The sequence below is a fragment of the Pygocentrus nattereri genome, chromosome 10 (assembly GCF_015220715.1).
Source record: "Pygocentrus nattereri isolate fPygNat1 chromosome 10, fPygNat1.pri, whole genome shotgun sequence".
In the NCBI taxonomy this organism is placed as follows: Eukaryota; Metazoa; Chordata; class Actinopteri; order Characiformes; family Serrasalmidae; genus Pygocentrus; species Pygocentrus nattereri.
The window spans coordinates 11,232,075-11,249,639 of NC_051220.1; the positions used below are offsets into that span (position 1 = coordinate 11,232,075).

Here is a 17,565-nt window from a genome sequence, read left to right on the forward strand (position 1 = left end):
TGGCTCACAGATCATGTTAATATCTCTGCACCTTATTCTCACCACCTCATGTCCAGAATGAGTGCTGTGTCGGTGCTGCACTGTCCTGTCTGTTTACTGTGTCTAATGTCTGTTTATCATATTTATTGTTTCTAGCTTCATTTTTTGTTTGCACACGATGTCTGCACATTCACACTTTGTACTTTTTGTTCCTTCTTGCACCGTGTTGTTCCTGGAGGAACGTAATTTCACTCCACTGTGTACTTGTACATAGATGGAATGACAATAAAAGCCTCTTGACTTGACTTTGACTGCAACACTGAGCAAAGTGTGGAGGAGCAAAACGCAGACCTGAGCAACTGTGTACTGGTGCTACAGTGCCTGGACAAAAAAGGGACAGAGACACACATAATGTCCAATGCATATGCAGCAGAGCGTAACACCCCAAATGTGAACCTCAAAAGAAAACACACATCACTAACACCTGGAAAGGGCATCTATGACCACTTGTTTTATGGCAGATAGATAAACAGAAACCTTGCAGTATAAGGGACCAGTGCATTAACGCTGATATATGTTGGACTTATGACTGAGAAGAACTACAGGGTTGTGGTCAGTGAAAATTTTGATGAGAACAGAAGTGCTACCAAGGTAACAACGGAGCCAGAGATTTCTTTTCAATGGTTCTAAAGGCTAATTGATGCTTTCAAAACCTATTGGAAAGGAAACGCTTGAAGAACACTGCCAGCAACTGTATCACATGCAACAGCTTATTGAAATCAAGTGCAGCAAGCATGGGGGAACTGATGAGTAGCAGAATCAGATGCTGACTTGCACTCGGATGATCACACAAAAAGGGACATCTGATTGCAGAAGGTTAATGCAGGGTGGCACAATAACCAAAACATGTACAAAAGCAGTTGTAGTGTTGCCTGCACCTTAGTGTCTCTAAGGTTCACCTGACCCTGTCCTGCAGTCTTCCCAAACTAGGAAATAACTCCTTTATCAAATTCACACTTTTTCAAATCTAGGACAAAGAACGCATTTTGGAAACGGCTCTAAAAGACACTGTTTGCGCATTTTAGAAGATGATCTTGATAAAGTCTGCTTTTTGTGGTGAGATCTTTGTGGTGAGATGTTTCTTGTGAGCAGTTTGTGGTGAGCAGAGCGTGCTTACTGGCATATTTAGCACAGAGATAAGCATCATTGTGGTGGATTAATCAGATGAAGTCACAATAAAAAGGAGAGGGTGGATACGTTCACCTCATCATTCACTCACAGAGCTTCAAGCCTGCATTACATCACATAGAGGTAAGAGCTGGAACACACACACTCACACACTGGTAGAAATGTCTAAAGTAAAAAGTGAATAATACTAAACAGTCAGTCATTGTAGCCTTTGTATTAGTGCTGTAAAATAATAATTCACCTGTTTCTACTTAGTTTCTTACCTCTTATGTATTTAATTGTTCTGGGACAGTGTAATGTAGAGACATAGACACGGGCTGAAATTACAGTAAGACTAAGTGGCGATAGACCCGTAAATGCAGATTTACTTCTTTCCATCATGTGTTGTTTTTCACTGCATCTTACATCAGGTGAAAAAATCAGAATAATGTGAGTGATTACCCTGAAACTATGACTCAAATACCTCATTGTATTCATTGTTGTTATGTTACTTTTACATGTTGGCTCACCTACAGACATGGAAGCAAATATACTAAGATCCAAACTAATTTGAGTGATGGAAAAACAACGCAACACAACATTTTTTATGACTAACACTTCATTGACAATTTAGTTGTTCATCCAAAGGATTCATCAGATTCCAACATGTGACAGACGTACAGGTTTCCATTCATAGGACCATGATGTCCATTGTCAACACCATGACCGTGACAACTGATCACTGTGTTGTGTAAACACTTTATATATAGGCAAGCGTAGAAATCATGTGGTAGCTTAACGTTGCATGTGTTCATGTGCAGACATATGCATTGATATGCATTGGTAATAAAAAAATAAAATAAATAAAGCTTCTGTATAAGTTGCAGTATAAGTTTAACTCCGTTGTTAAGTACAGAATAAGTGGGCCTTCTTCCTCGCTCTTGTAAGTGTAAACAATATTATGAACAGTGCTGCCTCACAATGAACAAGTCCTGGTGTTATCAGAATAAAGTTCCAACCATAACTTAAGGTTCTTATAGGAAAATATGCCTAGGCAATGCGTTGTCGAACATTGAAAGTGGGAGTGACTAGGCTAGCTAATATCCAAGCTTGTTGCATGGCCCCGATCTTAAACATTTCACATGCTCCGAATGAACACAATGGCTTTTTCATAATGGGTGAAATGTTTAACACTCTGTAGTTCAGTTCTTAGGCCCAATCCCATTTCACCCCTTGGCCCTACCACTTAGCCCATAGCCCTCTGTTTTGCGCGTTCACGTCTAGGGGTAGGGTGTCCTGATTTTTGTTGAGATGGAGGGGTAGGGCAAAGTGTTAGAGCTGTATGGCCCTCCAAACTAAGATACACTCCAAACTCCAAACTCCAATCATAGCAGAGTGTTATGAGAAAAAATGAAAACTCACTTGTGACTCAATTCCAAGGGGTTAGGGTGACACTTGAAAACAAGTGGTAGGAATTAAAAAAAGAAATGGGATTAGGCCTTAATGTAAATAGGAAAAGTAGAACAAACTTGATGCGGTCATGCAAGGCCTTCTTGCATTTCTTGAAGGTATTTTGATGATTGATATTAACAGGAACTGTTTAGCTGAAATCATTGCTGTTTAGGGGGGTTCCAGTAGTTCCTGAAAGCAAAGGTTGACACATTTTTGCCAAAAAAGACATTTAATGTTAGATGAACTGAAAACTATGTATTTATACACCTTCTGTAATATTTATTTTATAGGGTACTCTATGTGTTGTTACGAGATAAATGAAAATCTGATAATATTTGTGAGGGAAGGTTCACAAACATTGCAACACAGTAGTACACAATCTGCATTCAGTTGAAATTCAATACAATGACATATATTAATAAGACAGGTGTATACAACCTTTCTATAATAAAGATTTTCCATATATGTATTCATCTAGAATGATTACAGGTGTTATTTATATTATTATTATTATTATTATTATTATTAGCAACAACAGCAACAACAACAGTATTCATAGTAATACAAACTGTACAATTTTTCAAATACTTTCTGTAGCATTTTCTGCAAAAATTATGAATGTTTATAAATCAGATTATACTTGGGAGCACAAAGGTTACAAATGTACCTGAAAATAGTCATAACTCACTTACAATCTTTAACTTATGCTCAAAAATTTAAGAAAATAATCACTAAAGAAAATCAGTGTCAATGAAATTACCCATTATTATCGCTTAAATCAACAAACTAATTGCTATAGGTGCACATCTAATACAATGATGTTTTCTCACAGTTCTAAATTCACTTCTCTTATGCATTCATAAGGTAGTCTAATCTTAAACACGTTTGCAGATACTGAGTACAATTATCTTCAACTGGCCCAAGGAAACTCTTGAGTAAGACTTATTGATCAAAATGTACTATACTTTTCTGTTGAACTGTATTACTTTTACACGCATTCATTAACATTCATATCAACAGTGGAGACCCAAGGGTTCTCCGAGGGCTCAAATGTTCTAGCTTGTTATATAAATCTTTCCAGACTCCTTCCTATTTCCTCATAGCTGTGAGATGAGATCTCCATTGGGTACTGGGTATTTATGATGTGAATGGCCTGGCTGCCCACTGCTTCAACATACTGGCAAATTTCTGTACCTGGCCTGCTGCACTTGGCCTGGGAAAGTGACATAGACCTGTGGGGGATGTGTAACATCCACTTGCAGGAATACCTCTTCCTGTAAGATAGCTTAAATGACCTTTTCCAAACATCTTTCTAGTGTTTGAGGGTTGCCTTAGTTTCACATGTTGCCTGTCTTACTCAGGCATTGAGCCACAGATGAAGCCTTCTAATATGTGGTCAACAAGACTAAAGCAGGTGTATGTTCATGATATTTGGTTAGCAGAGTGTACAGCATAGGACTCATTACACAGCCCAGGGGGGTTCTAGTGTTTTGGCCAATAGAGCAGCACAACCCATTCATATTGCATCCTGACTGCATGAAGCCTATTTCTCAGGAAGTCTAGAACACGGCTGCATATTGAGAGCTCAGTCCAAGTGGGTGGACTATGCTGACTAGCTTTTGAGGCATGGTAGTATGGTGTTAAAAGCTGACCTAAAGTACATCAACTGGGTCATTTGTGTGCAGCATAACCCCAGCTAAATATTGCTTTTGGAGACTGTTGGCTGTTGCTAGGGAGATCAGGCTTGATTGGCATCCTCAGTAAATCAAGACAGACACAGTCTAAATATGCTGCAGCTAATAGTTGTTGGGGCCAAGGGATGATGTCCATCAGGTTTTAGGAGATGGTGGTGGCCCAGAGGAGCCCAAAGGGTATTTTTGTTTCAAGCTGCTGAAACTTTCACTGATTGAAAAGGCAAAGGGCACACATGGCTCTCAGGCAACATGAAAAAGGAAATCCTCTAACTTTGTTGAACACCAGCCCTTCAGTACTAAATTAAAGAACACTGTGTTGTCTTAAAAGTCAGTAATCACCCCTAGTCTCTGACCTGGTTCAGAGATGGTGGCTTTGTATTTTATAAAAGTGGGCAGTGTCTTCAGCAGATGCACATTATTTCTGTAATAAATTGGTTTCTGCTGACTTTTTTTCTTTTTTATACATAAAAGTTATTGTTGCTCAAAATGTTTGCCAATGCAAATCAACTGTAATCTAAAGACAGAGGAGATAAAGACTGAAAAACACTTGGAGTGTTCCTCTAATTACATTGCTCAGTTTGTGTTGGTGGAAATATAGACTGTAATCTTACATAAAATATATGGGTGAACATATTGGATGATGCTTAGCAGTATTGCAAATAATGTTCATGTGAAAATAAGTATGAAGTTAGACAGCACATAAAGGTCAGTAGTGCCACTGACATTATACTATTGAACAAATGGGAAGAAAACTTGGTGAGTCTGATGTGAGATTATTTAGAAACAGGAGTGGGAAATGATTTCATTGTCTGCTGTGGCTGTCCTATTGAAGTTTTGCCACTGACTAGTGGTTTCACATGTATTAGTAATCCTAATGCTGTGTGTCTTCACACACACCTCAAACTGAAAACTCACTTGCCCGTGAGAAAATATTTCTAACATATGGCTGCCAGTTGCTTTTTCAAATACATTTTAAATAGAATATGATAAAATACACCAACATGTAAAAAGCATTTTTGTCAATATTTTTGACAATATTTGCCATGAATGCACAAACAGGTCTGGTCCAGTTGGTATCAAGTGATCATAACAGTGAGTTTGTTTACATGGCAAATAAAACTAATTATGCTTGTGAGTTCAGACCATATCTTCAACATGGATTTTATATGTATAATGGAAAACTGAGTGAAGGACGGGAAGAACTCTGAGAACTTGAGCTGGAGTTCTGGGCAGCTTCTGCCTGTAGCTAGACAGCCAGAACCTCACATCAGCTGTAGTAGGACTGGGGCAGGACAAAATAAAAAATAGAATAAAATGTGCCATAACTTTTGCAGAGACCATAGTTATATTTTAGATATAGATATCTTGTGGGAGGTCCCCCGGGAGTATGGGGTACTGGGACTACTACTCAGAACAGTGAGACAGTTAGAGCTGTGTTCAAATACTCAGCATTAAGTCAGGCTCTTTCAGTGTTAGCGTTGGACTCTGCCAGGATTGCCCTATCTCCACTCCTGTTTGTGATATTCATGGCCAGAGCGTCAAGGCGTAGCTGAGTTCAGTAAGGGCATTATGTGTGGATGCTGGGGGGTGGCATCTCTGCTATTTGCAGATGATGTTGTTCTTTTGGCTGGATCGCATGGATGCTTCCAGCGCTCACTGAAGGATCAGCACCTTCAAGTCTGAGTCCATGGGCCTAGCCCAGAAAAGGATGGCATGCCAACTCCAGGTAAGGGGAAAGGACTTGCCCCAGGTGGAAGAGTTTAAGTATCTCAGGGTCTTGTTCATGAGTGATGGGAGGAGGGATCGTGAGATTGGCCACAGGCTGGGACAGGCGGCAGCAGTAATGCAGTCACTGTACCGGATTGTAGTGGTGAAGATAGAGCTGAGCTATAAGGCAAAAGTTTGGACCAACATTCGTCTCAGCCTCGGAAGTAATCTGGCAGTTGTGGCTCATGAAACTATATAAATGCTCGCTCACACACACACACACACACACACACACACACACTCACACACACACACACACACACACACACACACACACACACACACACACACACACTCTCTCACAAACTTCATCATAAATTCACAGATAATTTGAATGTTCCAGAGGTCATGCAAACTTGAAAATGTTAAAAGAAAAAAAAACACTGATTGTAAAAAAGGGTAAGGAGTCTAGGCAAATGTAAAGGTAGCTCTGCAGAATTAGTCAATATGTAGTCAATTAAAATGCTGCATAAGTATTGAGTTACTTTCATTCCATGAATGCATTTCATTTAAAACAAAATAAAGTTATACGGGTAATGGTAACTGTTCTTTACTTACATTTTAAGTAGGATTTGCAACAGTTCAAATGTTATTAAATTTACTTCTTACTCTGTCCAGAATGAGGGTTTTGCTTACTGTCGCTGCTTTTGTGGCTGTGGCCGGTGCAGCCAGAATGTCTTTGGAGGATCTGGAGTTCCACGGTTGGAAACAGAAGTTTGGTGAGAAATCTACATCAAATCTGCTTCTGTACAACAAATTACAATGTTCCTTTACTGCAGTGGCAAATTCTTTACTAAAACTGAAAAATATATATTGAATGTTTTTTTTATTGAAAGAATATTACATCTTTCATTTAAAATAATAATTTACACTTTAAAAAAACTAATATGTTTATGGCCTATGTAACATTTTTTGTCAGAAGCTCAGAAACAGAAAAGCTCCAGCAATTTTGAAAATGCAAATGCAAAAATACGACCTCAAATTCATAAACAGAACAGCAGATTTTAAAATGCAACAGCAAATCCAGAAACTTAACACCAAATTCAAGAAAACCATGAATTCAGAAATGCAACAGCAAATTTTTGCAATAGCAAAACCACAAACATGGTAACAACATCAAAAGATTGAAGAGAGACTGAGTGATGGACGCTCCTTATCTTTTTTTAAGTGGCCATATTTAATCATATTAAAGCTCTGCTCTGAATCATGTGCCGGTCTGCTGTCTGGAATATTGGTGCTGAAGATGTGAAGCAGAAACTCTGTAGCGGCCTGGAGGGACAAACTGTGTGCATGCATTTACAGTATGTGTGTCTGTGGAAAATAATGTGTATGCACTATATATATGTTTCCCTGTCAGGTAAAAGTTATGATTCAGTGGAAGAAGAGTCTCGCCGTAAGATGATCTGGCTGGACAATCGTAAACTGGTTCTGGAGCACAACATGCTGGCTGACCAGGGCATCAAAAGCTACAGACTCGGCATGAACCACTTTGCAGATATGGTGAGATCTCACTTAGACCTTTCATTAAACAATTCACTGATTTTTGTCCTTTAACTCTGTTTATTATGTGCTGTTCAGTAACTGCATTTGATTTCTGGGAAGTCGCAATTCTCTCACCATCGTCTTCTCCGACAGGATAATGAGGAGTACCAACAAATGTTCAAGGGCTGCCTGGGATCCTTCAATGAGTCCGAGATCGAGAGTGCAACTACATTTCTCCAACCGGTAGAGGGTGCTGCTCTGCCTAGTGCTGTGGACTGGAGGACTGCAGGCTATGTGACTGAGGTTAAGGACCAAAGTCATTGTGGCTCCTGCTGGGCTTTCAGTGCGGTGAGTTACAGCAGGACAGACAGAGAGGGAGAACCAGATGGAGGGATATTTTGTCGGATCAGTATAATTTACATTTCTGACAGTTTTGGTATATTTAATTTAAAAAATGTTGGTTTTACAAGGTGATACAAGACCAAACAGAAGCGTGGTAGTCACCATGCTCTCCACATTAGGATAATGCAGATAACCCTAAGAGATCAGCCGTTCTTTTGTGTCTGCTGCCTTGAAAACAAAGTGTATTTCTTCTAAACCGCTTCTCCTTCTGGGTCATGTGGGCGGGGGGCAGGTAAAACAGCACTCTAAGTATTTTTTGGTTAAAATCGAAAGAAATATTATTTTTGAGCCAGGAAAAAAAAAACATAAAATATGGTGCATGTTTGCTGCTGTGAGTCACCCTGTAAAGCCTGAAATAATTATTTAATATTCAGAGACATTGGGTTAGTAGTTTTTCACACCCTGTTGTACATCTTTACATATAAACATCACACGCACAGACCCAAAAGAACATCTGGCTCGATATTTTGATCTCAACTAATTTAAAATCACCATTATCAACAATAGTAGATAATTCACTCACGTCCTCAGAAGATACATCCTTCACCAAGTTTAGCCTGAGTTTACTTTGATTATTCTTTCAACACACTCGCAAAAGTTGGGGGTCCGAAGCACAAACTATGCTGCAAAATGTTCTTCCACACGTTACTATGATGCTGCGTTGTGCCTGGCATTTCAATTTCTAGCTAGACGGTGTTCTCCACAGCAGGGGACATAGCAAAAAATGTGTCAACCATCTACCCAGACAACGTAGACATTTTTTCAATTACTGTTACTCAAAGGAAGAAGGTATCATCATGCCTCATATCGTACTTTAACAATTTTGTTTATTATAAGATTTTATTTAAATAATGGACAATAAACAATGGACATCTTAATTATTGTTTTCATTTAAGACCATGGGCAAAAGTTCTTGTTTTAAGTGTTCATTAAATTCTTTAAGTAATAAATGGAAAGGAAAGTTATATTTGTCTCCCTTTTTTTTAATCTGAAAAAAAAAAAATAATAATACGATCTGTGACTCACAAACTGATACGATTTTGTGATCTGCTGCACCCCTAATAATGTTCATGGATGTAACTTTCACTTTCCCAGTGATACCATAGTCATCGGTTTTCACTGGTATCAGTGACTTTTTTGTTTTGTTTATAGATCTATTTCTCTGAATGTTCTCCACAAGGGGGAGCTGTTACGCTGAAGTAGCTTTAGTGTGCATCATTACAATGGATGACCTTTCATAAATATTGGTGATAGAAACAATTAAGTTAGTAAAATGAATAATGTTTATTATCAGCTTGTGGATAAATACAGGGGAATGTAGGAGTATGGGTGCTGTGGAAGAGTGGAATTTTAAATAGAGCATTATTTAAGAAAAGAAAATCATCAAGATTTCTGTTTTTCACCCCCTTTGTTTTCTATCACCCCCCTCTCTCAGACGGGGGCGCTTGAGGGTCAGATGTTCAAGAAGACAAACAAGCTGGTAAGCTTGAGTGAGCAACAGCTGGTGGACTGTTCTGGGAGTTCTGGAAACCATGGCTGTAATGGTGGCCGTGTATCAAAGGCCTTTGATTACATCAAGAAAAGTGGAGGCCTGGAGGCAGCGAACACCTATCCATACCAGGCCATGGTGAGGCTGCGGTAGTTAATGATGCCAATAATTTAATTAGGGAGACACAAATTTGTCCTTTTGCCAAAATGTATTTGATCAACTGAGGCATTTTTTGCTGTCTGAAGTTTGCTTTGCATGCTGTAAAGTGGAGCTACAATGCTAACTCGTAGTGCTATTTTGTCCACACATTTTTGCTCATTTTTAAAGCAGTAAGTCAAGCAGGTATTTGATGATTTGGGCATTCAGTTTGCAGAGTGCTAAGTAGTGTGGTTGATAGGCTCCAGAGCAAAACTTTACTGGGTGAGAAGAAAATTTTGCAGTTGTTTTTGAACTTTGAACTAGCTGACCCTGACTGTTTTCATCTTTCCTCAGGAAGGGCCATGCAGGTTTAATAACCAGAAAATTTGGGCTAAGTGTTCCGACTATAACAAGGTGCAGCACACAGAAGACGCTCTGCAGTACGCTGTGGCCACAGTTGGGCCTATTTCTGTATCTGTGGATGTTTCCAAAGACAGCTTCCAGCTCTATGTGTCAGGTAACCCTCAGGAATCTGCTCTACTCATTACCATATTCTGTATTTCAGGCATACGTGAGGAAATTCACAGTTCTAAAATAGTGATTGATTTCAGTGAAACACAAACATTTCCTTCCTCCATCAGGATTAGGAGAAACGATAGAAAGGTGTTAGTAAGGAATGTGTAATGCCTGGCTCACACTATCCTTAACATTTGGAGTTGTTTCGGTTTCTTTTTCATTTTCATTCCTGAAATTAAAAAAAAAAAAAAAAAACATTGGAAGATCAAGCACACAGCTCAATGACAATTCATTCAGCTCACGGTGACAGAACAATGCTAAGATCGGTTAGCTTATAAGTTAGCTTTAGTTAAGTAAGCTGTTGATAGTTACCAGATTTGACAGGACTGTATACATTTGACATTCATCTCACATTTGGCAATAAAACCAAAAGATTTATGGGTGGCCACTTCGTTTTTCTCCCATTAAATGAAAAACATCATGGCAAAATGTCAGAGGAAGCCCTCAAGCGAGTCCTAAATGAATAGGAGTCAATGGAGCTAAACAAGAAGTTAAAATGTTTTCTGAAGGCTTGTCCAGGACCTTCCTTTAATTTTGGAAAATGGAAGGATGAATTTCACTAAAAATGCAAAGGAAACTTACTTATATTTCTTCTTTCTACAGCAAACAGGTTTTGGGCTGCAGGATGCTAGCATTACTGTTTTTGAATGCTGACTGCTTAGCATCACTGCTACTGAGCGCTGATTGTTTAGCATCACTGCTACTAAGCGCTGTGTTAGCGTCACTGCTACTGAGTGCTGTTTGGTTAGCATCACTGCTACTAAGCACTGTGTTAGCATCACTGCTACTGAGCGCTGATTGGTTAGCATCACTGCTACTGAGCGCTGATTGGTTAGCATTACTGCTACTGAGCGCTGATTGGTTAGCATCACTGCTACTCAGCGCTGATTGGTTAGCATTACTGCTACTGAGCGCTGATTGGTTAGCATCACTGTTACTAAGCGCTGTGTTAGCGTCACTGCTACTGTGCGCTGTTTGGTTAGCATCACTGCTACTAAGCATTGTGTTAGCATCACTGCTACTGAGCGCTGATTGGTTAGCATTACTGCTACTGAGTGCTGATTGGTTAGCATCACTGCTACTAAGCGCTGTGTTAGCGTCACTGCTACTGAGCGCTGTTTGGTTAGCATCACTGCTACTAAGCACTGTGTTAGCATCACTGCTACTGAGCGCTGATTGGTTAGCATCACTGCTACTGAGTGCTGATTGGTTAGCATTACTGCTACTGAGCGCTGATTGGTTAGCATTACTGCTACTAAGCACTGTGTTAGGATCACTGCTACTGAGCGCTGATTGGTTAGCATCACTGCTACTGAGCGCTGATTGGTTAGCATCACTGCTACTCAGCGCTGATTAGTTAGCATTACTGCTACTGAGCGCTGATTGGTTAGCATCACTGCTACTGAGCGCTGATTGGTTAGCATCACTGCTACTGAGCGCTGTTTGGTTAGCATCACTGCTACTGAGCACTGATTGGTTAGCATCACTGCTACAGAGCGCTGATTGGTTAGCATCACTGCTACAGAGTGCTGATTGGTTAGCATCACTGCTACTGAGTGCTGTGTTAGCATCACTGCTACTGAGCGCTGATTGGTTAGCATCACTGCTACTGAGAGCTGATTGATTAGCATTACTGCAACTGAGCACTGATTGTTTAGCATTACTGCTACTGAGCGCTGATTGGTTAGCATCACTTCTACTGAGAGCTGATTGATTAGCATTACTGCTACTGAGCACTGATTGTTTAGCATTACTGCTACTGAGCACTGATTGTTTAGCATTACTGCTACTGAACACTGATTGTTTAGCTATGCTGAGTGCTGAAAAGTCTTATAACTCAAAATCAAAAGCTCTCGAAAATATGATCAGAACATCAAGCCAGTTTATTTTTGAATGATAAAATGTTTCAGATGCTCCTATGTGTGCTTTTATGGGGCAGTCGGGGGCTGGAGGTTAGGGAACTGGAAGATTGCCGGTTTGATCCCCAGTGCTGACAGTCCATGACTGAGGTGTCCTTGAGCAAGGCACCTAACCCCCAATTGCTCCCCAGGCGCTGTGGATAGGACTGCCCACCGCTCCGGGCAAGTGTGCTCACTGCCCCTTAGTGTGTGTGTGCTCATTAGTGTGTATGTGGTGTTTCACTTCATGGATGGGTTGAATGCGGAGTTGCTATTTCCCCGTTTGTTGGATTAAAAAAGTGTCATTTATTTATTTTAAATGTTCATTTGTGTTAATAATCTGTTAGCACACATGTTGTGGATATTACTATCTTAGCATATACTGAAAGTTTGACTCACCTAGCAACAGTAACTGAGGGAGGCAGGACTTTCTCTGAATTTTGTTAATAGTCCATTTGATTTATCAGATAATTGTTGCACATCCTAATTGAAAGCTGGTAACCTGAATGTTTACAGGTGTGTATGATGAGCCAAACTGCAGCAGCACTAAGCTGGGTCACGCCATGCTGGCTGTTGGTTACGGCACTGATAAGCAGGGAAGGGACTACTGGCTGGTCAAGAACAGGTAATTTAACAAACCAGCCAAACATTAAAAGAGATGATTCCTGGTCACATGACAGTCAGGGATGTGGAGTAACGTGCTTTACTCAGAGGACAAAAATCCAAAAATATCCACCATTTGTTTTGCAGCTGGGGTGTTAAATGGGGTGAAAAAGGCTACATCAAGATGTCCAGGAACAAGGGTAACCAGTGTGGTATCGCCACAAGGCCCTCCTTCCCTGTGGTTTAAAGGTATAACTTCAATAAATCTGTGTCAGTCCTCATCTACAGAGACCTACACTGTTGGGTTCAGTTTCAGCTGCCTGTTTGAGAAGCTGATGGAGACTTTCATAAACTAGAATCATGGTGTAAATAATCACGAGTTTGAATGACCATTATAAAACCCCTGTGGTCAAACGTATTTGCCATAGTTGCCACAGATGTGAAGTTAAAAGACTCAGGTCAGTTGATCTCCTGGAGCAGAGATGGGATCTCCAGAATTAGAACTGAACTACAGCAATGTATACATGGTATCTCTAAGTGTAACACAACATTAAGGATGCAGCTGGTCTTGTGAGTAAATTCTATTAATTGTTCTTTATCTACAGACTGGAGAGAGCCAGAACCTGAAAACCCCACAGAGGAGGATCCACTTTGCTCAGAATGCATTTACTGATTAAGCAAACAAAAACGTCTTTCTTCCGTCTTTCCCTTTTCTCTGTTTAAAAGTGGCTTTAAACCACGATGCTTTCTTAAAAATACTAATTAATCTCTGTGAAACCCAGCTCTTTCTGACTGCTGAAAATATAATAAACACTTGGCATTCACAAAATATCTGATGTCTGTGAGTCATACCAGCCCATAAACACACATTATGAAAAAATGTGATCTGTAATTCATGACAAACTTCACTTGAATGACTTTTTTTGCATTCTCTGCATCTAGCACTGAATGTTTCTCTGCAATGAAAGACTCATTATTTGAAGGCATAGTGAACTTGAACAGCACTTCTGTAATGACTGCATAAAGTTGTAGTCACACTTTTTTCTCAGGCTAAAAGGCTTGAGTTCCTATCTCTGCTTGTTGTACATATTAACCTGATAGAAAAACATACAAACATGTCCACAGTCTTCAGATTAGAAGCTTCGCAGTTTCTTCTTTCTGCATATTGGGACGGTCATGGGCTGGCAGCCTTATGAACTTAAAGTCTTCGGTTCGATCCCCAGAGCCAACAATACATGACTGAGGTGTCCTTGAGCAAGACACCTTACCCCCCAACTGCTCCCCAGGTGCTGCAGATAGGGCTGCCCACTTCTCCGGGCAAGTGTGCTTACTAATGTGCATGCGGTGTTTGACTTTACGGATGGGTTAAATGTGGAGGTGAACATTTCCCTGTTGTGGGACTAATAAGGGGCACTTAATCTTAATTACACAGATAATAAAGACAGTCAGTAAAGTCCTGTGAAAATAAACTGTTAGACCTGAATCATAAGCCCCCAACATCACAATAACAACAGGTCATTATTTTTATTTGTATAGTGAGCAAACTGGTCTCTGATATGGTGAGCTTTACCAGTTACCATCTAGAGCAACAGCCATGTAGTTGAATCTACTGCACAGTGTTGGTGCACTTGAGCACCATTATCAGCTATTGATGACCATTTGGAGCTGAATCAGGTCAGTACAGGTAAATACACTAAATACAGCAGGTGTGGGGTACACAATAAATAGACATCTGTGGGGCAGATTTACTAAACAGGGCATTATTGAGTCTACCAACACTGCACTGGTGGGTGTGGCCAGTTTAGTGACTTATCTACTAAGGACTTTTGTGCAAATGAACACTTCATAATTAACATAAGAGCAGCACAACATAACCACCTGTTTGGTGTGCGGTATGAAAGCCTGTTTCAGCCACATAAAAGAAAATGATCTGTTCTTTCTCTCATTCTGGTGATTTTGACTTGTAATTACTTATTTTTGAAAAGGTATGGTTTTATTTTGGTATAATAAACCATTATTTTAATAAAATGGGACATTATTTTGATATTATACACCAGGCTTTCAGGAGAATTGGTGATGGTTTTGACCTTCTGTTTCAAACACATTTTGGGCTGTGGGATGAGCTAAAGTGGAATTCGTTGAACTTGTGCCTGCATGAGCTCTCAGCCCCATGCAGTGCACCATGATCTAGTTAAATAAATAAAGTGTAGACATTGAGAATTAATTACGTTTGTTTTTCTTTTATATAAAAGAACACATTGATTTGGAAATTAAGTGTAACTGAGTGCAGAATGGTATCAATACAGGTATCGCTTGAAGTGGCAGAAGGAACTGAGTGACAGTGCAGTGCAGAGTTCCTCCACTGAAGGGCGATAATGAACAATGAAGAAGTGGGACCTGTCCTTACAGACATATTTAGATTTTAAAGAAGGATGTGTCGTGTAGACATAAGCTGGCGTGCAGGTGTAGCTCTGTAGTTCTTGTGCAGAGACAGTGATGATTTCATCTCTTCAGCTCACAGTTCCTTTTTTAATGATTTATTAGTGCTTAATAAACATGTTAATGTATCCGTTTACCTTTCTACAACCTGATTTAATCACGTATATGTACACATTTACTACCTGATTTAAGCATGACATTATAGAAGGCAAAGTGAAATTCTGTTTACAACAAGCAAAATAGATGTTTAAACACAGATAAATAGAACAGCCTCAGTAACACAGGAAGCTCATGCAGATACGAGAGCTCATGACCCCTGTTCTTCAGTGTGGATACTGGCTGCACCTCAGCAAAATGACTGTTGTCAGTAGTTACTTGGGCTGGGCACTGAGCTGTCGATGCCTTCCAGGACACTAGGCAGCACTAGAGTACTTGACACAGGTGGGTCAGTGCCCTCCAGGGCATTAGATTATGCTTGGGCATGCCCTCCCAGAGTCTAAGCAGCCTGTTGAAACTGACCCACAATGTGTCCAAATAGAAATGTCTGAAAAAAGGAAAGGGTATAAAAACATAAGATATTTATGAAAATAATCTCTGCATCTTGTAAAGGTTCAGAACTTTTTGAGTACAAAGTATGGACTGACATACCAGACACTTGTTGCATTCTTGAAGACAGTATTGGTAGTACTATTATGTACAACCATATGCAATCATTTCAGTGCAGAATTATGTACAATAACAGATACATTATGTATACATTTATAAGTGAACCATGAATCTATGTTGAAGTAAAATGTTTAAGTACATTTGATGTTACATAAAGAAATTCTTGCAAATAAGTGGAGGAAAGGAGAGGTCAAGGCAGTAATCTCACTGCAGTGTCCAACACTCAATCGTCAGCTCATGGTCACATGACTCAATGATAGGACAGGCCCTAGCCTTTTGAGGGGCCTAAGCAGGTTTTTTTTTCTGACCCCTCAACTTGTTTGCTGATGTATTGTAAAATTAAAAACTAAATAATAACAATAACTTCCACAAGCTGTCTAAATTATGTAAATTATGCTAATTTGTGTACTGCTATAATTTGTGTGGTTGCTTGTTTGAGGTTCTAGTTACAGTTTAAATTCAAGCAAAGGCAAAGTTTATTTATATAGCACTTTTTGTAACAGCAAGTCCCCATAAGCATCGCCAGTTGCGACGGTGACAGGAAAAGCTCCCTAAGAGCAAGAGGAAGAAACCTTGACAGGAACCAAGACTCAAAAGAGGAACCCATCCTCCTCTGGTCCACATTGGATAGCAAACAGAAACAACAGGGAATAAGATTTGACCATCAGTATAAGATATGCAAAATGGGAAAAGCAGGAATAGCAATATCAATGATTGTCAAAATGCAGCATCATCAGGAGGGTCCGTTCATGCAGGTGAGGTTTGCACAGTGTTGTACAGCAAGAAGCTCCATGGTCAGACTGGTCCAGAAGGATGGCGAGCAGTGGGCACTTAATCAATGCAGATGAAGAACAGCATCAGACACACAGGATGGGCAGTTGTTCAGCTCAGCAAAGAAACATACAGGTGGTTAGTTCTGTTATATCAGAGTGATTACAGTATACAGTGTTAACAGATAGCAGCAGAGACTCCGGCAGGTCAAGCTTTTACAGCCTAACTGAAAAAAACTGATTTTGCCACGTTGCGACTGCCCTGAGAGCAACAACTGTAATGAAGCATTCAGGTCAACAAAACACATCAAGCAAGGCTGATGTGTTTTGTTGACCTGAATGCTTCAACTTCAGTTGCTCAACAGTCCGGGGTCTCCGTTGTCGTATTTTGCGCTTCATACTGCGTCACACATTTTCAATGGGAGACAGGTCTGGACTGCAGGCAGGCCAGTCTAGTACCCACACTCTTTTACTATGAAGCCGCGCTGTTGTTACACGTGCAGAATGTGGCTTGGCATTGTCTTGCTGAAATAAGCAGGGACATCCCTGAAAAAGACGTTGCTTGGATGGCAGCATATGTTGCTCCAAAACCTGTATGTATCTTTCAGCATTAATGGTGCTTTCACAGATGTGCAAGTTACCCATGGGCACTAACACCCCCCACACCATCAGAGATGCTGGCTTTTGATCTTTGCACTGACAACAGTCTGGACAGTCCTTTTCCTCTTTGGCCTGGAGGACACAACGTCCATGATTTCCAAAAGCAATTTGAAATGTGGACTCGTCAGACCACAGGACACTTTTCCACTTTGTGGAATCTCAGATGAGCTCGGGCCCAGAGAAGTGTGTGTAATTGTTAGTTCATCACTTCTACTATGACTACCACTTATTACCATAATGATAATAATAATAATAATAGCTCTTCCTCTTCTTCTTCTTCTATCCTACCACAAGGTAGTACTTTCTTTGCTTGCAATGCTGCTTTTTGTTGTGTTTAAATCAGATTTCCCTTTCAGTAGTTTCAAGTAATGGTCAGAAACCAA

General features: G+C 40.0%; 1 protein-coding gene across 1 annotated transcript; it reads left to right on the forward strand.

Annotated features, from left to right (window-relative positions):
- The first annotated feature begins 1,208 nt into the window (after nt 1-1,208).
- LOC119264170 (procathepsin L-like) lies at nt 1,209-13,478 on the forward strand. Its single transcript, XM_037542166.1, has 9 exons — nt 1,209-1,290; nt 6,678-6,778; nt 7,417-7,559; nt 7,695-7,889; nt 9,379-9,570; nt 9,925-10,087; nt 12,561-12,669; nt 12,795-12,896; nt 13,253-13,478. Exons 2-8 carry the CDS (start codon nt 6,679-6,681, stop codon nt 12,892-12,894), a joined length of 1,002 nt encoding a protein of 333 aa, XP_037398063.1. The 5' UTR covers nt 1,209-1,290; nt 6,678; the 3' UTR covers nt 12,895-12,896; nt 13,253-13,478.
- Nucleotides 13,479-17,565: the final 4,087 nt, after the last annotated feature.

Coding starts and splice junctions, on each gene's coding strand:
- LOC119264170 (XM_037542166.1), top strand. CDS start 6,679: ATGAGGGTTTTGCTTACTGTCGCTGCTTTTGTGGCTGTGGCCGGTGCA. Junction 7,890..9,378: donor CCTGCTGGGCTTTCAGTGCG/GTGAGTTACAGC, acceptor CCCCTCTCTCAG/ACGGGGGCGCTTGAGGGTCA. Junction 9,571..9,924: donor CCTATCCATACCAGGCCATG/GTGAGGCTGCGG, acceptor ATCTTTCCTCAG/GAAGGGCCATGCAGGTTTAA.